Source organism: Pelophylax lessonae, assembly GCF_965119305.1.
Source record: "Pelophylax lessonae genome assembly, chromosome: 2".
Classification (NCBI taxonomy): Eukaryota; Metazoa; Chordata; class Amphibia; order Anura; family Ranidae; genus Pelophylax; species Pelophylax lessonae.
Genome location: NC_138769.1, coordinates 421,345,837 through 421,370,010, shown reverse-complemented (window position 1 = coordinate 421,370,010; position 24,174 = coordinate 421,345,837). Strand labels below are relative to the sequence as shown.

The 24,174-nt window shown below is 40.1% G+C and overlaps 1 protein-coding gene across 1 annotated transcript in view; it reads left to right on the top strand.

Moving 5' to 3' along the window:
* IFT57 (intraflagellar transport 57) overlaps nt 1–24,028 on the top strand; it is a gene marked incomplete at its 3' end in the record, with an annotated part of 25,452 nt that extends 1,424 nt beyond the window's left edge. Inside the window, exons 2-11 of the mRNA XM_082247810.1 lie at nt 4,754–4,916; nt 5,286–5,404; nt 7,028–7,118; nt 10,901–10,984; nt 11,944–12,066; nt 13,022–13,093; nt 16,242–16,373; nt 17,885–17,947; nt 22,902–22,968; nt 23,850–24,028. Of these exons, the coding sequence (XP_082103936.1) occupies nt 4,754–4,916; nt 5,286–5,404; nt 7,028–7,118; nt 10,901–10,984; nt 11,944–12,066; nt 13,022–13,093; nt 16,242–16,373; nt 17,885–17,947; nt 22,902–22,968; nt 23,850–24,028 (1,093 nt within the window). The remainder of the gene's footprint in view (nt 1–4,753; nt 4,917–5,285; nt 5,405–7,027; nt 7,119–10,900; nt 10,985–11,943; nt 12,067–13,021; nt 13,094–16,241; nt 16,374–17,884; nt 17,948–22,901; nt 22,969–23,849) is intronic.
* Nucleotides 24,029–24,174: the final 146 nt, after the last annotated feature.

Genomic DNA, 24,174 nt, shown 5'->3' with positions numbered 1-24,174 from the left:
TACTCGTGCAAATGCTCTGATACCTGAAACCGATACCGGGAGTGACGTCAGCTTGGGGGGCAGATAAGGTTACCCCCCCCCCCCACATGGTGGTGAGTATTGTTACATGTCCCACATGCCTCTTGGTGTACTTATGGCTATTATCAACACATGACAGCATATACGGCTTTTACTGCTTTGGACTGTTATTTTCACTAGACCTACATGCCATTAGGGCTTTCCACTATCACGGCTTATCTAGCTCATGCATTGAGCCCTGAACTATATCTACTTTATGTTCGGCTTGCAGCCTATCCATCCATCCATTGTGGGATAGCAGCTCACACACCCACTCAATACTGCACTGATCTACAGCAGAGGAGTTGATCATCCATCCATCCATCTATCCAAGCTTACAGCCAGCAGCTCCACTTGTGTATGTACTTCTAGCTTTTTGAGTCCATCCATCTATCCATCCATTCATCCACCTGCTGCGAGCAGTTCATACTTTGTGTGATGCATATTTATAATATAATAATTTAAACCTGTTCGGTCAAATTTGAGCTTTCACAACTTTGTGACAAGCAAAAAAAAATGTTTTATTTTGTGTCCTTGTTTTATTTTGTGTTCTTGACACTAAAAATAAGTATCGGTAATTGGTATCAGCGAGTACTTAATGAAAAGGTACTCGTACTCAGTCTTAAAAAAACGGTATCTGTGCATCCCTAGTTAAAATAGATGTAAACCCTAAGGCTCCATTCACCCTTGTGTGACTTCAAAATTGCACGATTTCCATTGGGGCTTTGACTTTGGCCATATGACTGTGTGTGCTGTACAAGTTTCACACAAGTTGCATGTATATCATTCAAGTGCGACTTTTAGGTGACTTTTGAGGGTTTGGATTAAAATCTATGACCCTCATGTCCCATGAAAGTCAGACCAAAGTAGTGCTGGAACTAAAGTCTTTGCAACTTTAATTTGCACAGATATGAATGGTACTCATTGGAAAACATGGGATGCAACTTGTCATGCGACTTTTGGGTCCAAAGTCACATGCCAAGTCGCACAAGTGTGCATGGGGCCTTACAGAATGACAGTCCTTCATGCATTTAATTGGGGCCAGCATGGCTCAAACGAATTACCCTGATGCCACCTGACTGGTGATAGAGCTGTAATTCACTATTGTAAGGTGCGTCTTCCAGCGGGTGCTCGAGCACCTTCCCCTCTGTGCACTAATATATGTATATATACTGTACAGTACTCTTCCTTGCTCTAATGTGCAATGTGTATTTGTGTTTTCTTTGAAATAAAGAAACTGAGGTCTAGCCTTCCCAGCTCTATCCATATTAAAATAAAATGTTTTGAATTCGGTTTAAAGTGGTTCCAAAGGCAAAACATTTTTTACCTTAATGCTTTCCCTGCAATCAGATAAAAAAATGTCCTTGGAGTTGTATTACCCCTTCTCCTCCCTAAAATACTTACCTAAGTCCTTTCTTGCTCCTGCACTATGCCTGTCTGCAGCAGTGATCTCCACTCTCACAGGACACAGAGGCAGCAGCGGGAGCCATTGGCTCCTGCTACTGTCAATCAAATCCTGTGAGGAGGGAGTGGGGGGTGGGCCGCATGGGTGGCCCCATAGCACCCGGCTTGCTATGGGGACACTCGCAGAAGAGGAGGAGCGGAGAGCGCTGGCAAGGGACCTCAGAAGAGGGAGTAATGGGACCAATTTGTGCAATGCCATTGGACAGTACAGGTAAGTATACATGTTTGTTTAAAGTATAACTAAAGGCAAAACTGTTTTATTTATTTTTTTAGTTCTGGATAGAGTGGAGAGGGATTAGAACACCTGTCAGTTTTTATTGCTGTCTGTGCCCCCTCTCTCTTTGTGCTGTTTACCATTATCATTGAAAGTAAAAGAAAAAGAAAATCCTAAATTTGGGGTTGTCACCAGAAAAGTAATAGAGGGGAAATCTTCTAATGGGGACACTAGTTCTGGTGACCTGGGGGTCCCCAAGGAATTCCCTTATTTGCCCTGTTTGGCTGTGGGACAGGAAGTGAAGGTAAAGCTCCGCAGTTGGACACAGTTGGTGAAAAAGAATCGGACAGGATTATAACTCTCCATTTCTCTATCCAAAACTAAAAAAATGTTTTGCCTATAGTTCTACTTTAATCACTTTAGCCCCGGAGGATTTGGCTGCTCAATGACCAGGCTCTCTTTTGCGATTTGGCACTGCGTGAATTTAACGGACAATTGTGTGGTCGTCTGATGCTGTACCCAAATGAATTTGACATCCTTTTTTTCCCCACAAACAGAGCTTTCTTTTGGTGGTATTTGATCACCTGTGCGATTTTTTTATTTTTTGCGCTATAAACAAAAAAATGTAAATTTTTAAAAAAAATAACAATATTTTTCATATTCTTTTATATGAAATTCTAAAAAAAAAATGTAAAAATCTAAATTTTTTAACATTTTAGGCCAATTTGTTTTCTGCTACATGTTTTTGGTAAAAAAAATCGCAATAAGCGTATTTTGATTGGTTTGTACAAAAGTTATTGCGTCTACTAACTACGGGAAAAATTTATGTCATTTTTATTGTTTTTTACTAGTAATGGCGGCGATCTGCGATTTATTTTTTTTGTGCGACTGCAACATTGCAGGAGACAGACCGGACCCCTAACTGACATTTTTTACACTTTTGGGGAGACCAGTGACATTACCACAGTAATCAGTGCTAAAAATATGCACTATTACTGTAATAATGACACTGGCAGGGAAGGGCTTGACAGTATGGGTGATCAAGGGGTTAAATGTGTCCCTGGGGGTGTGATTCTAACTGTGGGGGGAGTGGCTTGTGAAGTCATCACAGAGACATGCGATCCTATATAGCAGGATCACATAGCCTCTGTGATCACTTCAGGGAGAATGACAGATGGCTGTGTTTACATCAGCCGTCTGTCCTTCTCTGTCAGCAGGGGGAGATTGCGAGTGGCCGGCGGCCATTGGAGCCGCCTGTCACACGCACTGGCTCCTCGGCTGATGAGCGGGGGCGGGAGCGCTGTAACGTTAAAAAACCATACCCCGTAAAGAAACCATACCCTCGTCACTTCCTGTGTGAAACAGCTGAGCAGCGCAGCAGTGCGCATGCTCAGAGCCCCGGAGACGTAAGTGAACAGCAAAGAAGATCACAAGTGCGCATGCTCAGAGGGTAGGAAAAACTCACGGCACTGTGTGAAATGTCATACTTGCGGCGGTATAATTAAAACAGTTCGGCTGCAACATTAAACATCTCCTCTTCTATCGCTGTGACTTCCCTGATCTCCCCTAATAAATATAAAAGCGGCGGCGGGTGTATGAGATGAAAATGACGCCGATCTCGGCTCAGTGATCCGCTTTTATATTTATTAGGCGAGATGAGGGAAGTGACAGGGGAAGGAGCGGAGATGACTGATGTGTCAGAGGAGCTGTTTTAATGTAACGGTGGCAAGTGTAAGTACCGTGAGAAATCCATACCCTCCGTAGCAGCACCGGAAGTGACGAGGGTATGGTTTTCTCACGGGTATGGTTTTTTCACAGAACAAGCGCGCCGCCGGCGCCGTGCGCTCGCCCCCTAGAGTCTTCCTAGCGAGCGGCGTAGTATTACGTCGGTTTGCGCAGGAGTGGCTTCCTGCCGCAGTAAATCTGAGGTGGGTGGTCGTCAAGTGGTTAAGCTGATACTACTTCCCACTATTTTTCAGATATGTAAACCAAGTTTATTTTGTTTACAGTTTATGGTATTTTTTTGTGCCTGACTATAAGTCCCGGTTCACACTTGTGTGATGCGGGAACGCTGCGAATATGCAGCGTGTTCCTGCATCGCAAACGCACCTCTGGCAGTTCACACTGCCATATGCGATACGCAGGGGATGTCAATTAAATGTTAACGACACCCCCAGTTTGATCGCATATCGCAGTGCGATCTGACAGTTCGCACAGAATCGGATCGCACAAGTGTGAACCACTGTGCGATCCGATCCTGATGCGGCTGGAAAAAAGGGTCCCTGTGCGTGTTTGGTGCGGATACAGTGCGAATTCATCCATACAAAGTGTATGGCTGAAATCGCATCCGCACATCCGATCGCATGTAATGAAGGAGCAGTGCGCTCCAAATTACATGCGATCGTCGCATAAATGTGAACTGGCACTTAGGCCTCATGCACACTGGACGTTTTCACAGCTGTTGTTTTTGGCGTCAGGCGTTTTTTTCTGCAGCCAGTAAACTCCCCAGCATGTTATCCTATGTGTCATGCACACACAGGCTGTTATCAGCAGTTTTTGGCAGGGGCTTAAATTCTGGCTGAAAAAAAACCCCCCAGAACTAGTGGGTTTTAGGATACATTTTTTAGCTGTAGAAACGTTCTAACTGGCAAAAACTGAAAAAAGTTTAAAAACTTGGCTATTCTGCATTTATCAGCGTTTTTGAGGCATACACTTTTGTGGGAGTATAATTTTGTTTAAAAAAAGCTAAAACATGCTACAGTTAAAAAACGCTGAAAAACACCAAAAAACAGCTACTGCATTCTACAGCTAATGCTACTGGCGTTTTTATGACGTCCAGTGTACATGAGGCCTTAATATATGATTACTTTGCTGTTTCTTCTTTATGTTTATATTTTTTACATTTTTACAAATAAACAACTACTACTATTATGTTATGAAAGAAATTGCCTTTAAAATCACATTAAGAATTCGGTTTTGCAAGGGCCTTCTGTAATGCGTGTGTGTTTGCTTCAACAGATTGTATTTTGCCTTGCCTACAAACCCCGGGGAGCAGTTTTTTATGTTTTGCACACTTGCAGCATGGCTGATAAACAAAGCTGGACACCGTTTTGAACAGCCACAAGAATACGATGACCCTAATGCTACCGTTTCCAAAATCCTCACTGAGCTACGGTCATTTGTAAGTTGCATTTTAAAGGATTCATCATATGAGAATTGATTCAAAGGTCAGTCTGCCTAAAACTGGAGCTTTAGCTGTGGGCAGATTCATCCAGTGGCTTTGTTCATTATATCTCTCAAGGACTCCATGCTGATTCGCTCTATTTCCCACTGCCATTGTTTATTACTCCTCTAATACAGCAGGATGCATTATGTATTATAAAATATAAACTGCATTGGAATACTAGGACCCTGCTGTAATGGACAGACCTGGTAGCTTAGATTCATTGATTTTGCTGCCAAGGCATATAAAAAGTTAGACGTAACCACTAAAGCACTGAAAGAAAGGAAATGCTTGGGCTGTAATTCTTTTCCTTCTGGTCTCTCTCAGGGTGGCACAGCTGACTTCCCTCCTTCCAAACTAAAGGCAGGCTATGGAGAACAAGTGTGTTATGTGCTTGATTTCCTAACAGAAGAAGTTTTAAAGCACACAGGCTTTACCTGGAAAAGGTAAGTGATATATGATGTGATGATCGCATCTCTTATTACCCAGACCTTAATAGATTCATTGCACTGAAATAACATACGGCAAAGCAAGTGATACCAGACGAATTAAAAAATCTGTTATTTTTATTGATTGGCTGCTCTGGAGTATTGCACACTACTGGAACAGAATGAAGTAAAATAAACTTGTATAGGTGAAAATAACCCTTCATGTAGTCTTTGTGGACACCAAATTTTTGTTGCTTTTAGGCTGACTGTGCCAGCCAAAATTCTAAACATGGGTGTGCCTGTTGGCACCACTTGGCTCCACAAAAGTTGACTAAAAAATCATGTGGAAAGTTGTAGGCCAGTGACTGCATCCTATCACCTGCACTCATTGTTCAAGTATTCAGACAGCCACGAATGCTGTGGCTGTCTGAATAAATCAGCCAGCAGGAGAGATTTCTTTATCCACACTGTTTGGGTTTCTATGTTGAATCAGATTTTGCACTCTCCAGTTTTAGTAAATCAACCCCTATGACTAGCCCTATTCATTACAGTGATTTACCCTGAAATGAACTCGTTTACTTAAACGACAATGAGGAAAATGTAAAGCTAACCCAAACGACAATGAGGAAAATGTAAAGCTAACCCAAATGACAATGAGGAAAATGTAAAGCTAACCCAAACGACAATGAGGAAAATGTAAAGCTAACCCACACTAACTTATCTGGGTGCTGACAAAATGGCCTTGTTACTTCACAGTGTGCAGTGGTACTTTGCTGTTACTTTTAATGCCTTAAAGGATTAGTTCACCTTTTGTAACATGTTACTTGTTACACCCATATTCAGAGTGTATAATGTTACTAACACACCAGCCCCCACTCCCCGATCCCCCACACTGACAGCTAGCGGGGATCTTCTCCCCCTGCTAGCTGTCACAATTTAGGAAAAACGCAGCCAGGCTCTGCCCACCTGGCTGCGTCACTTATTCACTGTCCTCTGTGAATGGAAAACTACAAGTCCTGACATCCTTTGTGGCCGTTGGCTTGTAGTTTTCAATGAACTACCATGGCGTTGTGGAGTGGTGTGGTAGTTCATTGAGTCTTCCTGTCAGATTGTATCTGCTTGCTCATACAGTATGCATGGGCACACAGATACACTGACATGTCTGCAGAAGACTTGCATGGCGCCAGCGATCTGCTGATCACTGGTGCAATGCCTTAGGCTCCAGAAACCAAAAATAATAAATGCACATTTTTTTTATTTACCTGCAAAAATTGTGCATCCTTTTTTTATTTTAAAAGGTGAACTTATCCTTTAAAACTGCTTTTGTCACTTGACCTGCAAAAGTACAATATTGTATGTTCCATAATGAAATTCTCATTACAAATTTAAATAGCCATGATTTAGTTCACTGGGAGAAGAATGGTAACTATTTTTAAATAACTTAGTTTTCTTTATGAATTATATAGGTAAATATCCAGAAATGGGGCCTAAAAAGCAACTTGATTGATCATAATGGAATTTCTTGTGCCGTGTGTTTTTTTTTTTTTTTTTTTTTTTTTCTTTTTATCTTTTTTAATGCTGCGGTACCCTTTTTATTCTATGTTTTTTTTTTTTTTTTAAATTGTGGCTTTTCCATTTCAGGCCTACATACCCTTCAGAGGAGTTAGATGAAGAGGTTATAGTGGAGGATGATGCAGAGTTAACATTAAATAAATTTGAAGATGAAATTGTTGTGAGTATTATGAATTTAATAAGTATCGGCATAGTAAGCTTCCACTCGGAAGTGGTTAAGCTGAACTGATCCCAAAATGTGGAGACTATTAGAAGGACAACATGTATTAAATGTAATTGTTAGGCAGTAGGTCTGAATAAAACCCTTCTTAGATAAACTGTAATAATTGGGCCAATGTTTTTTTATTTTGTTTTTTTTTTGTTACTGAAGGGTCAGTATCTGTTTTTTTTTTTTTTTTTTTTACAATAGTTTTTTATTAAATTTCTTCTCATTAAAAAAAATAAATAAAAGAAATACAAACAGGTAGGATGATAAGAATACATTGGTACCTTCTGTTTTATAGTCACAACATATAATGTAAGGTTGCATATATAAGAACATTGCCAAAGAGGAGTCACAATCCAACCTGAACAGTGAATGTTAGTCTTATTGTAAGAGCATTGACCGCCCTGCCCAGACAACCCCCAATGGGAACAAACTGTGTCATGGGTGGGGGCAATGCAACCTATTTCAACTTAATACTGTTTAGTATAGGGTGGGGCGGACAAAAAGAGTTTCACCATACAGAGAGCCGAAGTCCCGAAGCAAGCGTTTAAAAAACAACAAAATTATGGAGGGAATAGAAATTTTGAAGAAAAGGGGTAGGGAGTAAGGAAGGAAAGAGAAGGGAAGGGAGGAAAAAAAAAAAAAGGGGGGGTAAGAAAGGGTATCGGGGGAAGTAGAGGAAAGAAGAGGTGTAGGGGGTGGAGGGAAGAGGAAGAAGGAAGAGCGAAGGAGCTGATCAATTTAGGGTTGTAGTGTAGGACCTGATGGAGGTAAGGGGGGGCACTGTGTGCAAGATGTTTTTAGACGTCTAGCCTTCCCACACCCCCACTTAGGAAAGTAGTTGATGTTCAGAGAAACATGGTATGACTATCTGGGCAGTCTGTATCCCGCATTTTCAAGTGCAACGGGTGAAGTAAGTTGATCACGGGGAGTCAGTTTGAAGCCTTCGATATTCTGGCGTGGATTGGAAGTAAGTCCAACAAGACCAGGTGTAGGTGAATTTGGAGGGGTTATCCTGCGCGGTTCGGATTAGTTCCTCCAAGTCTGCTACTTTCCGGATACGGGAGAGCCAGTCACGGACAGTCTGCACGCGTGTAGAGCCCCAGAAGATGGGTACGCAGAGTCTAGCCGCATTTACAATATGCATGGCCAATGACTTGAAATACAGTTTCCTGGGGAGGGAGGTGTGTTGGAGTAAGAATTGGGCTGGGGTATAGTCTAACTGAAGGGTGGAAACTGAGGTTGTAATATGATAAACCTCAGACCAGTAAGTCTGGATCAGAGGACAGTCCCACCATATGTGTAACATGGAGTCTGCTTCCGAGCCACATCTTCAGCAGAGATTGGAGGCTGAGGGAGAATACTTTTGGATTTTCGTCGGGGTCCCTTACCAGCGTGATAGGATTTTGTATTCGTTTTTTTGGGTTGTGATGTTTGAGTCCTTTGTGGCCGTAGGTATAGATGCATTCCCATTCTGTTTCTAACAGATTTAAGGCTAAATCTTTTTCACAGGAATAGCACATTTTGTTTATTTTAGGTGAGTGGGTACTAAACATTTGCGAGTAGTTAGTCGAGATCAAATGTTGTTGAGGCGTTGATCTATCGCAGATGGATTAAAAGGGGTAAGGTGGCGACTCCACTGCTTTAAGTAATCCGGGCATTTGAGAAAGTGATGGATTTGGGTGTAAGTCCATAGAGGAATGGTTTGTCCTATCATGGTAGAGGCCAGTGATGTGTGACTGAGTAGAACGCCCCTAAGAAAGAAGTGTTTGGCAAGAATACAGCGATGAGGCCATATACCAGCAAGGAACTGTTTGGTCATCCCCAGGGGTTTAAGGTGAATAGCGGTCAACGGACCTGTGGAGGAAGAGAGAGGGATGGCTTTGCACACTGTTTTGAAACATTTTACTGTTGGTCCTATGATTGGGTGGTCATAGGTAGTCTGGGTAATATGTTTGGGATTAAGCCAGAGTATTGATGCAAGGGGCAAGTGTGAAAAGGAATCCTTCTGTCTAACCCAAGCCTTAGTAGAGCAGTGGACATTCCAATGTACTATCCTGGAGAGATGGCATTCCCAATGGTATTTTTGAAGGTCTGGGAGTCAAATTTCCCCCTTTGGATTATGGCAGTATCTGTTTTTACTGTGTGTATATACTGTCTTTTTTTCATTTACAAATAACCATTTTAACATGACCAATGTTTCTTAGAGCTCTAAGAGTTAGCTATCAAATCTTTAACTGGTTGCTATGTTCTATTGACCGTCCTATTTCTTAGCCCTGCTTTATCACCTGGTTCTCGGGTTGGTTGGAGTTTTCCAGTGATACAACATTTATTTTACTAGCTACTGTATAAGAATGTCCTATATTTTTTCATGCTACCATTTACATAATCTAATGTTTGGATTTGCTATTCATAGGTAACATGAAAAGTAATAATACTTAGGTAAAAAGTACTAATACTTTGGGGAATATTTATAAAGCGATGATCACTTGACTGATCTTGTTACTGATGGGTATAAAACATATTCACTGATGTGTTTGCTCACATCTTGGTTGCTGCAAATCTGGTTTTTCTGTTCTTCAGTAGCAAATCCAGGTCTTATTATCAGTGTTGGAACTGTTAGGCCCAGGCTTTATATTGACATTCACCATCTGGAGAGGGCAGACCACCAAATGTAGCATATACTGTATTCACTTATTGATTCCAAAGGAGGACCTGAAACACAGTTTACTGCTTGCTACTTTACAACTGCATTGGTGGAGATCTGATGTCCTCCAAATGTGGCTCTTCATTTCATCAACATTTGCCCCGTACAGCCAAATATGTGGAAGGTGAATTAATTTTGCTTGTTGTATAAAATATGTCCACCAGTGTGTGTATATTCCCACCAGTGTGTGTTTTATGAGCTTTTGCTTCAAATGGAGACTAAAGCCCCTTACACAGGATTAGAATATCGTACAGTACAGTCTTTCATCCAAAAATACATTACATCACTACATTTCTATTCTGTCGTACGAGAATTTTCTTACTTTAGTAACTTATTCGTTTTTGATATGGAGACTAGCATGCAAAAAGAAACAGACGATCATTCATCCGATAATGTCATTGTGTGTACTAGGTTAAGGTCTACTCAGCAGAATGCATAATAGGGCTTTTTGCCCACTTTTATTCACCCAAACCTAAAAGTACCAGTGCTATTTAGTATAACAGCAAACAAATGTATCTCAGCTCCCTGACTATTTTGACACTCAGCTCTGTCTATTTCTGATTAGTATAGAACTACCCCAGTCTCAGACCCCCTGCCGGACTGGTTCCTTCAGTCGCCAGACTGGACCTGCTGTCTGTTCACATACAGGCTGGTACTTGCTTGGCTCAGACACACCAGTTTTTTTGGATTTGGACTACCTCAGTCCCATCAGAAACTTGGCAGCCAGGCTGTGTAAAACCAGTCAGGCCTGGACATGCGCTTCCCATCCCTCTTAGATTGTAAGCTTCAACAAGCAGGGTCCTGATTCCTACTGTAATAAATTGTATTGTAATTGTACTGTCTGCCCTCGTGTTGTAAAGTGCTGCGTAAACTGTTGGCACTATATAAATTTTGTGTAATAATATTATTAGTGTCAGGCTTCAATATTCAGTATATTTGCACTGCACATATTACATAATCCTTTTTTTTTTTTTTCACTTAAGCCGAATCCAAGTACATAATCTGTTGTTATTTTTTTTTTTTTCCCCAGGAAGAAGAATCTGACAATGACGAGGAGCACTTAGTAGATCTAAACATTCTGAAATCACAAAGTAATAAAATGGCAAGTACACAAGTACTGTTTTGTTTGCAACCAACCAAATAATATAAGCTCAATGCAAATTAAGGAAAATTACTAGCTTTTCTGAAAAAAACAAAAAAAATGAGTATTGGTCTAGTGATGTGGGTGGACCAATTCTCCCTGACTTGAAAGGGCAACAAATTGCTTGTCTGGTTATTAGAAAATGAGTGAATCGATATAGCTACACACTCCCATCTTTAGAAATTGAGGTAAAATCATTAATAGGTTAAGTTTAGCGATCCTATCTATTTTCATATTAGAAAATATTGCCAAGATGTTTTCTTTAACTATAAAAGAGAAATTTTAAGCTAGAAGAAAGGCGCACTTGAGATATTACCCTTCCTCACTTCCTCAGCTATGCTGAATGAATTGTTTAGGTTCCTGTTTCTAATATCATTCCTTGTATGATTGAAATGTTTATCCTCCTGCGTTACAGTAGTAATTCCCCTTGTGGTGGGACTTTAAAGGCACAAATACATTTGATAGACTATAATCTAGTCTATCAAATGTATTTGTGCCTTTAAAGTCCCACCACAAGGGGAATTTCTACTGTACTTTCTATTAGGGATGTGGCACATTCTGGAGTGACCCAACATGAGCACACACTATGCATCCTCCTGGGTTATTGCTCCATGAGTCGCTGGCTTGAAACTAGTGGGGTGTTCTAATATCTCAAGTTGCATTCTTGTTTTTGGTCAGTGACTTAAAAAGCATTACACGGAGCGGATCAAAATTATAACCAGGCAACTCCATCAAAGACAACCTTCAGATTTCACTCAGCACATGTTCCTTCTATTGGACAACATTGCTAAAACCAATACGAACCAAGACTTGAAAGCTGGATGAAAGATGAAGATATTATTTGTTTCTTTTTAACTGCACAAAGTATTAGAGAGGGTGTCTACCTGTTGTAAATAAGTCTATTAAAAAAAAAAATAATTTCATTCCTTTAGAATGTTGGGGAAACATCTAAACCAGAGGAGATTTTGGAATCTAAAACCGATGCAGCAGAGTGGTACCTGGAAGTGGAACGAGTACTTCCACAGCTGAAAGTCACAGTGAGAACTGATAATAAGGTGAGTTGTTATTTTTGTCACTTGTACTCAACAACAGTACAGAGTGTGGTGGTGAGTTGTAGAATCTAATACACATATCAGCTAAAGCTTGGCTATAGATGGATTGAAATTTTGTAGGTTCAAAAGGGCCTCCCTAAATTTCGACTCGTCTCTAGCTGTTCCTGTTTGTCAGAAGTCGATCCAATGATCAACTACTCGCGAATGGGCTCAATCAGTGTATTCTGTCAACCAAAAGCCTGGTATACATACACTAATAGCTTTTTTTTCCGCTCAACCCAACAGATTAAACAAAATAAACCTGAAAGCTCTGGTCAGAGCCACTGTACTAACAGTCCGACCTTAGTGCAGCGATCTCCCCTGCTGAGCTGTTGTGTTCTGACAGGGGAACAGCCCATGTTGAGAGCACTGATCGCGAGGCGGTCGGTTGCTAGTTTTCCAGCATGCTCATCTGACAGAAGCTGGCCAAACAGTCGGCTTGTGTCGGGCTGACTGCCATACACATGGGCCTAATGTTTGCCAGTTTTTTTGAACCGGCCGATATCTCCCTACATTTGGCCCCTGTGTACTAGGCAAAAGAGTCCCCACAGGCGGAATAAAATAGCACAAAGGAGGATAAATCCGTTTTGTTCTTTTTTTTTTTTTTTCAATCAGCCGGTTGGCTGATCAAAAAAAAACTGATCCATGTATGGGCTGATAATGAAAGCTGATTTCTGTCTGCTAAGGTTTAATGCATTTTACTGCACTTTATATTTTGTAATATATGAGGACTGTTTATGTTGGATGGTCTACTGTACAATATTTAGGATCTTCTTTATAACCTTTTCAGTTTGTTTCAGTTTATATTAAGGTGGAGGCTATGACATCACAAGTTTTAGCAGTAAGAACAGTCTTTAATGTATCAAACATAATGTATTTCACCTTGTAACAAAAAAAAAGATTTTGTTTCTTTTTTTAGGATTGGAGGATTCATGTCGATCAAATGCACCAACACAAAGATGGAATTGAAACATCCTTAAAGGAAACAAAGGTAGGCTAAGTTTAAAGAAGAGCTCCAGGCTCCCCCCCCAAAAAAATAGCAGCTACAAATACTGAAGCTGCTGACTTTTAATATTAGTGTACTTACCTGTCCAGGAATCCAGCGGTGCCCTCTCTGTCGGCTCTCAGGTGCTGGCGCTGCCATCTTACTAAGGGAACATGGCAGTGAAGCCTCGCGCCTTCTCAGCCAGCCTCCTAATGCGCATGCTTGAAGCGCGATGTGCTTCGTGAATGGGCTGGCTGCGGAGGAAGGAGGGTGAGGGCGAACTTGTGGGAGTGGGTACTTGGTAAAACCAGGTACCCCACTCCCCCTCAAAAGGCACCAAATGTGGCAGTCGAGGGGGGGAGGCTTATAAGTGAAGCTTCCTCTTTTAGGTGGACCTTCACTTTAATATTAAGCAGCTGTTGTGCAGGGGCAAATGACAATAGACTCCAGGTTTCTGTCTCTGCACTTTTGGTTTCAAAATTTTCACTAATCCCCTCCAGGGGCATAGTCAGGGTATCTAGATGAGGTCCTTTTGATATTGCCTTAGTTGTATTAACTTTCATCGCATAGGAAGATTGCGGGATTGGGGGGCAAGACAAAGGAGGATTACTGTACTAAAAGAAGAGGACTCAGCACAAGGGACACATCCCACTGACTGTAAGTTATGTTCCTTGTGCTGATTATTCTGTTTTTGATTTGGGCTGCACTTAGGCTTTAAGACTTCATATAATGCAGCTCATCAAATTGTGTTCTGTCAAGCAGTAAGTAAAGAAAACTGTATTAATCATTACTTGATTTTATGGTCCTCTGCAGCAGCATTAAAGGGTTAGTTAAAACTGTGTTGATGTAAAGTTTTATAAATAAAAAAAAAAAATACAATAAACAGAAAAGCCAACTAATAAAGCCTTCTGCCATATATGTGTTCTGTGTATAAGAGGGGTGTTTATATAACGTATATGTACATCTAGGAAAGCCTTAAGGTAAATTTACTGCTGTGTGGCCCTAATCCCCTATTGGAAATCTAGTTTTTGAAATAAATACACATTATGTTTTGCACATCAGTTTGCACTTGCTTTGTTACCAATGTTTAACTGTCTGGTCTGTCTAACCAAATTTTGCTGTGTTAGTGGAGAATAAATAACAATACCAATTTAATACTGACCCAGAGGTTCTATATAATTTTCTCTTGCTGCTCATTATAACTGCTGGTGAGCAAACATATTTTAGAGAAGTGCATTTTCTTCATTAATTAAGTGTTCACAACTTGGCTAGCTTAAAGCGTTTGTTATTTTTTTTAAAATGGACTTTTACAAACATGTTATACTTACCTGCTCTGTGTAATGGTTTTGCACAGAGCAGCCCCGAGCCTCCTATTCCTGGGTCCCCTGCTGGTGCCCCTAACCCCTCCCCCCTGCTGAGTGCCCTCACAGTAAGTTACTTCTGTGTCTATGAGACACACAGAGCATGGCTCGGCCCCACGCCCTGCTCCCTTCTCACTGGCTGTGATTGACAGCAGTGGGAGTCAGTGGCTGTGTCTCAGCCAATGAGGAAGAAGAAACCTGGGAGAGCTTCTGCTCTGGTGCACATTGCTGGATCAGACTTCGTCGAGTAAAAGGAGGGAGCTGCACACTGAAGGTTTTTTACCGTCATGCATAAAATGCATAAAGGTAAAAAAAAACTTCCAGCCTTTAGAACCACTTTAAAGGAACCCTTTTACTTTTCTCATGCATTGCAAAATAACAAAGTCATATAACGTTTACCTCCCCAGCAGCATTGACTCCCCTTTCCTCATTCTCCTGCCACTCAGCTTCCGTTAGTCGAGGAAAAGCCCTGCATATTATCCAGACTGACTTCTTAGAGCTTACATAGGGCTAATGAGGACTAGCTTGCTCCCTTCTATGTGACAATGCTGGAGAAATAATCAGTGCTGTTACGTGGGAGAAGGGTCCCAGAAGTACCAGGTAATGTCTTTCACTTCCTGATGGTAAACCGAGCAGTGGGGAAGCAAAGATAAAGTGAGTTTATGCTGTTGGGAGGAAGGACATTTGGTGACAATGTTTCCCAGTGCATGCGCAAGGTAAAGGATCACATTAACATTCCCCTAGAATCCCCTGACTTCACCAACTTCACAGTGACATTGAAGAGAGGGCTCTTGTGTACAATTTTGTTTTTGCTATAAGGATTCTAGTTCTACTTTAAGCGTTATCATGTGAAAAATCCTTTACCTGTTTCTTTCTGTGCTCAGAGGGTTACACATCTTTTGAAGTTTATCAGAGCCTAGCCATAACTTTCAATTGAAGCATTTTCACCTTTTTCCTCATATGTAAAATGCCTCAAAAAGGGAAGAGGAGATAATGTAAATTCTGTAAACATATATTTTTGAATTTCTACACTGTTTACCATAAAGTAATTTTAGCGTGACTTTCACATATTTTCATGCTTGCATGTTTTTAGTTTTGTGTTAAATGTAGAAACTGGTAAATTAGCCTTTAGAGCCCAGTAGGTTGCATGAGTAATAACAGTATTCTATATTATTAAGAATGTCTCTATTATGGTAATCATTTTTTGCACATTTGCTTATAAAAACATTATCCCTTATAGCAATGATAGTGGTTAAAGCGGAGTTCAAGGCAAAATGAAACTAGGTCTAAACCAATCGAGCACTCCACCCCCTCGTTTTTGGATACCCTTTTTTTTTTTTTGTCCTTTTCTTCCTTTTTTTTGCTCATTCTCAGGACTTCTGTCCTACCTCACAGTGGCAAGATAAATCATCTCCGCATTTACATCGCCCCCCCCCCCCCCCTCCGCGGCCTTCTGGGACCTGTGTGTGTCCCAGAAGATGATGGGGCCATTCAGAAAGTGCAGCATCACTCGCGCATGAGCAGTAGGAGACCGGCTGTAAAGTCTGAAGGCTTCACTGTAGGTTTGCTTTAGTTGCAATGCCGGCACCTGCACCCGAGCGGATGGACAAATCGGCTTCGGGGGACCGACATCTCGGGATCCCTGGACAGGTAAGTGTTCGTATATTAAAAGTCAACAGCTACATCATTTTTAGCTGCTATCTTTTACATTTTTTTTTTTTATAGGCTGGAACTCCACTTTAACTGTAACATCATCCTATGCTTTTTGATGTTTATTTCTAATGTTTTATCAGGGTTTTCTGGACAAGCTTCACAATGAGGTCAGCAAGACCTTGGAGAAGGTGACTAGTCGGGAGAAATATATTAACAGCCAGCTGGATCCTCTGGTTCAGGAATATCGAGCAGCACAAGCCCAGCTGAGTGAGGTGAGCTTCTAAGTTTATTATATTTATCTTTAGGTGATTTTCGGAAGTATTCCTGAGCCCATGCAGGGCAGAATATAGAATATTTGACACAGTCCTGACCTCAGTATCTGAGGAAAGGGTTTTAGGAGTAATTATTTCAGAAGACTTAAAGGTGGGAAGACAATGTAATAGAGCAGCACGAAATGCCAGCAGAATGCTTGGATGTATAGGGAGAGGTATAAGCAGTAGAAAGAGAGAAGTGCTTATGCCGCTGTACAGAACACTGGTGAGACCTCACTTGGAGTATTGTGCGCAGTACTGGAGGCCATATCTCCAGAAGGATATAGATACTCTAGAGAGAGTTCAGAGAAGAGCTACTAAACTAGTACATGGATTGCAGGAAAAAACTTACCAGGAAAGGATAAAGGACCTTAACATGTATAGCTTGGAAGAAAGAAGAGACAGAGGGGATATGATAGAAACATTTAAATACATAAAGGGAATCAACTCGGTAAAGGAGGAGAGCATATTTAAAAGAAGAAAAACTACCACAAGAGGACACAGTTTTAAATTAGAGGGGCAAAGGTTTAAAAGTAATATGAGGAAGTATTACTTTACTGAGAGAGTAGTGGATGCATGGAATAACCTTCCTGCAGAAGTGGTAGCTACAAATACAGTGAAGGAGTTTAAGCATGCATGGGATAGGCATAAGGCTATCCTTCATACAAGATAGGGCCAGGGACTATTCATAGGATTCAGATATATTGGGCAGACTAGATGGGCCAAATGGTTCTTATCTGCCGACACATTCTATGTTTCTATGTTATGCAGTGATGTCCATCACAGAATCATGCCTGTTTTTAATACAGTGATGTCTAAGGGCCCAAAGATCACAGGTGTCCAATATTATGTTTCAGCCTTGTCCCTTTCCAGATTCCCAGAATCTTTTGATGATATGTAATGATGATATATTTGTCTTTGCAATTGAACATTATTCTGAAATTATTTGCCAATTTCTATACACGGCTTTTTACAGATTGGTGAACCTCTGCCTATCTTTACTTCTGAGACACTCAGACTTTCTAAGATGCTCTTTTTATACACAATCATGTTACTGACCTGTTGCCAATTAACCTAATTAGTTTCAAAACAGACTTCCTGCTCTTCCCCGTCAGTACAACCTTCTTTGCCAGCTTTTTGTTGCCCTGCCCTAACTTTTTTGAGACCTGTTGCTACCATCGGTTTAGAAATTTCCTTTTTTTTTTTTTTTTTTCCCTTAAAATGATCCATTTTCTTAGTTCAACCATTTGATATATTTTCTATTGTGAATAAACTATGGGTTTAATAGATTTGCAAATCGTTGCATTCTGTTTTTTATGTAATCTTTACACAGCATTCCAACTTTTTTGGAACTGAAGTTGTATGACCAGGAGGGCTTTTAGCCATACTTCTCATAATTGGAACAGAAAATCTGTTTTTCTTGTTTGGGTAAATTCTAGGGCAGACCTTATGTGTTTTTCTTTTCTTCTTAGCTAAAAGAACAATATCAGCAATTAACAACAAAAGTAACAGAGAAGACGCGAATTCTGTCTGAGGTAAAGCACTGGAATATTATTTTTTTTTACCTTAATGTAATTTACAGCCATTCATAAACTCTTAATTTATAGGTTAGTCTATTTGTCTCTTGAAGAAGAACTGCAATTAATATAATGGAAAACAAAGTATAAAATAAAAAACCAATGCGCTACCACGTGAGAGGCAATCACTCAAAATAAAAACTATGTATAACGAACTGGATAAAGCAGTCAATCCTTATAGTGTCACCGCATAAAAACAGAATGAAAGGATATGAAGCAGCGCTATATCAATAATAGTAAAATAATACAAAAGTGAAACAATAATAAAATGACATAATATAAATCTCAAGCTTCAACTCATAAGATCATGCATCTACAAATGATACTATGATGAAAAAAGTGCATGTGCAAACAACCAAATCAACAACAAGTGTTAACACATTAAACAATTATATATAGTAGAAAGCCAGAGGTGTGAACCTAAAATGGCTGAGCCTACATCCCGGTAATAATTGAAGAGAAAAAGGAAAAGTGACCCCCTCTATGGGATTTTTAGGGGCTCTACTGTAATGATATATATAGAAATTTTATAAACAAACCATTTTATTGTACAAAATAGTAATAATGGATGCAGTATGAATACATAATAAAAACAAAATGGTTGTGGCAATAAAAATACAGTACAGTATCCAGAAGAGCCAAAAACAACCGAATGGAACCCACCCCCTTGGGATACGGGGTGGATGAAGCCCAACGCGTCACGAATATTAGAGAGATGATTCTATCTTCTTCAAGGGCACAGCCGTTGACAAGTATTCTGAAAGTACGTGTGTGTGTGTATGTATGTATGTATCCCAAAAGGTGTGTGTGTGTGTGTATGTGTGTGTGTGTATATATATGTGTATATATATATATATATATATATATATATATAATCTCCTGTGGAATGCTCAAAAAACATTCCACAAAAAGAAAAATGTGTGATAACACTGTTTAATGGTGATGAGTCAAAAAAGAAAAGTCTGTTGATTTCAAAAATAATGTGATCCAAACAGTGATAAAGTGTGTTCTTTTCCCCACAACCGATATCCAACAACATTGACTGCAATGACCACTCACCTTAAGAGGAATGGTATTGCATTTTTATGGGGGTCAAATGTTGGCTGAAGAGGATCACTCCATAATAGTTGAGCTCATATAAAATAAAATGAGGAAGTCCATAGTGTAGTAGGTAAAATAAGGCTTTATATATATAAATATATATATATATATCTTTATTGGTTAATGTGTTAACACTTGTTGATTTGGTTGTTTGCAAATGCACTTTTTTCATCATAGTATCATTTGTAGATGCACAATCTTATGCGTCAAAGCTTGAGATTTATATTATGGAATTTTAATATTGTTTCACTATTGTATTATTTTACTATAATTGATATAGCGCCGCTTCATATTCTTTCATTCAATTGATATAATGGTAAGTCCGTAAACCTATGAATTGTCAGTATTTGCAGTTTGTGGGATTAAAAACCTATTCTTAAAAGATTTGCAGTCAGAAGTATGGAGAATGTGGAGAGGTTCCACCTTTTCTTCAAATAACACGTTGTCGTACACAATGGTCGTTGTAGTCTTCTCCCCAGGGCTTCCATTACACAGAGCTCACTTCGACAACAGACATTAAAGTGGTTGTAAATTCAGAGGGTTTTTTTTTTTTCTTCTCTTAATCCATTCTATGAATTAAGATAAAAAACCTTCTGTATTCAGCAGCCTCCAGCAACCTCCCTAATACTTACCTAAACCCATCTCAATCCAGCCATGTTGCAGCAGACTCTTGGCTGCCTGAGGCTCTCCCTCCTCATTGGCTGAGACAGCAGTGTGGCGGCATTGGCTCCCACTGCTGTCAATCAAAGTCGGTGAACCAACGAGGAGAGAGAGGGGTGGGGCTGAACTGCAGCTATGTGTCTGAATGGACACACAGAGCAGCGGCTTGTGGTGTCCCCATAGCAAGCTGCTTGCTGTGGGGGCACCCAGCAGGTGGGAGGAGCCAGGAGCACTGAAAAGTGACCAGAGAAGAGGAGGATCTGGGCTGCTCTGTGCAAAACCAATACACAGGGCAGGTAAGTATAACAGGTTTGTTATTTTTAAATTAAAAAAAAAAACTGAGACTTTAGTATCACTTTAACCACTTGCCGACCGCCGCACGGCTATCTACGTCGGCGGTCAGCCCCTCACAGGCAAACTAACGTAGGGCTACGTTGCTTGCTTGTGAGGGTCTAGGGAGCGAGCGCGCGCGCCCCCGGAGGCGCGCTCCCGCGTGGTCACGGACTCCCCCCCCCCCCCCGCGCGTGTGACCAGCGGACCCGATGTCCGCCGGCCACTCGGCGATCGGCGGGGGAGAGGGAGAATGTCAGGCAGCTTGTGTAAACAAGCTGCCTGTCATTCTCCTCGCTGCAAAGACACTGATCACATGGATCTACTATGTAGATCCGTTGATCAGTGTCCTTACAGCTGAAGCCACAGCCAATCCCAGTAGAAAGCACGCCCCTAGGGACACACACAGCCCCTCCCTCCCAAATAAAGTTAACCCCTTCACTACCAGTGTATTTTTACAGTAACAGTGCATATATATAGCACTGATTACTGTAGAAATGTCACTGGTAACCCCAAAAGTGTCAAAAATGTCAGTCAAGGGTCCGATCTGTCCGCCGCAATGTCGCAGTACCGCAAAAAAAATCGCAGATCGCCGCCATTACGCGTTAAAAAAAAAAACAACAAAAATGACAAAAATCTTTCCCTTTGTTAGTAAACGCGATAACTTTTGCGCAAACCAATCAAAATACGCTTTTTGCGATTTTTTTTACCAAACATAGGTAGCATAAAACAAATTGGCCGAAAATGTTAAATTTTGATTTTTACATTTTTTTGGGGGGAATTTCATATAAAAAAATGTGAAAAATATTGTTATTTTTGCAAAATTGACGCTCTTTTTTTGTTTATAGCGAGTGATCAAAAAATCGCACAGGTGACCAAATACCACCAAAAGAAAGCTCTGTTTGTGGGAAAAAAAGGACGCCAAATTCGTTTAGGTACAGCGTCGCACGACCGCGCAATTGTCCGTTAAAGTCACGCAGTGCCGAATCGCAAAATACCCCCTGGTCGGAATGGGGGTAAAATCTTCCGGGGCTTAAGTGGTTAAATGCATTTTGTACAACTTTTTATATCTGAGGATTGGAGCACCAATTCTGTCAGGTGAAATGTCAGTTAAAGCGGGAGACATTTTATGCAGGTGTTGCACCTAGAAAGCAACACCTCCCTGCCTCCAAGCCCTGCACCATTTCCCCCATAGGTGGTATGACTTGTGTAGCAAGCAGTGTTCATTTTGTTGATGAAATTAACACAGTTTTTTAGTCAATCAAAATACGACTAAAACTAAAACAATTCAGATGACTAAAATATGACAAACTAAAATGGCACTTAGTCAAACCACTATGACTTAAACTAAATCGAAATTTGACGTAAAAATGAACACTAATTATATGTCACAAGGGCTAAATCTGTGTCTGTAGTGCATGTTCAAACCTTAATACTATAAATAATGACATGTTATTAGATTTTTACTCCAGGAGTATATAATAAGTTTGGCCATGCCTAGAGAAATGATTAAATAATGTATTCCAATTTACCTAAACCCATTTGATTTTAGTCTACTAAAATATGGCTAAAACTAAAACAATTCAGGTGGCTAAAATACGACCGACTAAAATAGCATTTTAGTAAAAAGATTATGACTAAAACTAAATAGAAGTTTAATCAAAATTTACACTGGTAGCAAGATATCCTGCTCTAGTGTATACAGGGCAAAAGAACAAGGTATTAAAGATTCTTCTTTCATGTGCTTCTTTTTGTACAAGAATAACAGCAAACACCGCAGGATGGTGTTTCAGGTACACTTGGTTTGGCTACAGCCCCATGCTATTTGTTCAGCATTACTTTTTCTATACAGTCTAATCAAAAACAGATACAAATCAGCCTCTTCAATGCAACCAGGTTCATATAAGGCTTCATATACACATGCATCAAAAAATGGTGCTGCTCCTAGTGCTTTCTCAGTGTTCTCTGATACTTAGACTAAAATTGTGCATTGAATTGAAAAACCAGTAAAAAAGGAGATTTGTAACAATATTGGTACCAGAAACACAAAATGAGGAATATTGGCCGAAGTTGTTTCGACCACCCCAATGTACTTGTCTCACTACTCAATGTAAGTTTTCAGGATGTTTTATTACAGTATCTCCAGGTATCCCTCTATACTAGCCGATCATACTATAGAACAGGGGTCTTCAAACTACGGCCCTCTAGCTGTTACGGAACTACACATCCCATGAGACATATACAGACATGACTAGGCCTGACGGGAATTGTAGTTCCTCAACAACTGGAGGGCTATAGTTTGAAGACCCCTGCTATAGGATGTAAACAATATAAAAAAAAACACACACACAGGTTTAGAGAAGTCTAAAACCAGCAGCTTACACTAATATTTATATATCCTGTATCTGGATATAGAGTGGTGCTCTAACCTGGTGTAAAATTCAGAAAATGTCACCTAGTATGATCTAAATCAATACAAATAACAAAAATAAATGAGGAAAATACACAAGTGTGAAAACAAATAATCAAAATCTATGTGCAGTAATCACATACAGATAAAATATAATGCAAACAACAAAGTCCATACATAGATTTTATACTGTCACACACAGGCCCTTCCTCTAGTGCTGGTAAAAGGAATATCTTCTCCCCAGACATTGTGCTGCACACCCGACACTGTGCTCAAAGAAGCTTGCCGGATAGTTCTGACCCTAAAGAGTGAAGCGTGACCCTAGAAGAGTGCTCATGAGAGGCTCTTGTAACACTTATCTTTAAGAGCCTTTTAGGACCACACTTATGACAAAGATGTGTTTCTTTTTAGGTTACTGAAGAGCTAGAAAAAGTTAAGCAGGAAATTGAAGAAAAAGGGAGTAGTATCACTGATGGCGGTAAGTACCAAAACTTGTTAATGTTATACGCAGAACCAAAAAGATTTGGTTAAATAATTTTTTGCTTGAAAATGATAATTCAGTCCATGAAAAAGATGAATTTGGTCTCATTTGATTGAAGTTTCCACCATGGTCTTTTCAGTGAATATGATCATTTATTTATCAAGCTGTTTAGTGCTGTTTATTCCTTAATGAAACTTTTTGTTTTGTTGGTTACAGCAGTGGTCCTCAACTCCGGTCCTCAGGACCCACTAACAGGCCAGATTTTAAATATTACCTTGGGGAGATGCAGACTAGAGTACTGCAATCACTGAGCAGCAAACGAGATCACCTGGGATGTATTTCAGTTATCTTGCAAACCTGGCCTGTTAGTGGGCCCTGAGGACCAGGGTTGAGGACCACTGGGTTACAGCACTCAGCTGGCTCATTCCATCAGCCATGATCTGTCTGCATTGCACAGAGAAGCATATAGACCCAGTGATGGCACCACTAGGTGTAAAATAAATTATGCAATTAAAACTGCATATTGATAAGGGGTGAAGGAAGAAATTGCATAACATACAGAAAAAAATGACTAAAGTGATCGTTCTCAAATGATTCTAAGGTTACATGTATTGCCAGTTTCCACATTAGCACCAGACAGTCATTCGTGTACACCTTTTTTCCCATCTCAAACCCAACTTCAGCAATTGCTATTACACTGAACTAGTGGAAGTCAGATCTGTATATTATTATGCAATATGGCAACCTTGCTTTGTCAATGCATCATTTGGCAATTCCTAGCCCTGTTGTCTGCATGTGTATTTTGACTTTTTTTTTTTTTTAATTAAAAATGGTTCTTTACATACTGTCAATGCAGGGTATTGTTATTTGTATTTCAGCTCCACTGGTGAAGATGAAGCAAGGCTTAAACAAGCTAAAACAAGAAATTGTACAGATGGATATCAGGATCGGTGTAGTAGAACATACTCTGCTTCAGTCCAAACTAAAAGAAAAATCAAACATGACCAGAGACATGCATGCCACAATCATGCCAGACTCATCCATAGGAGACTATTAAATTATAGAACACGTGTGCCTGATGTCTTTTTTATGTTTAACAGGTTTGATTTTTTTGTTTGTTTTATCATTTGACATATATTTATTTTAATTTTGTAAACTGCGTTTTCTTGATTGTATGTTAATAATATCTTTTATATGTTTAAT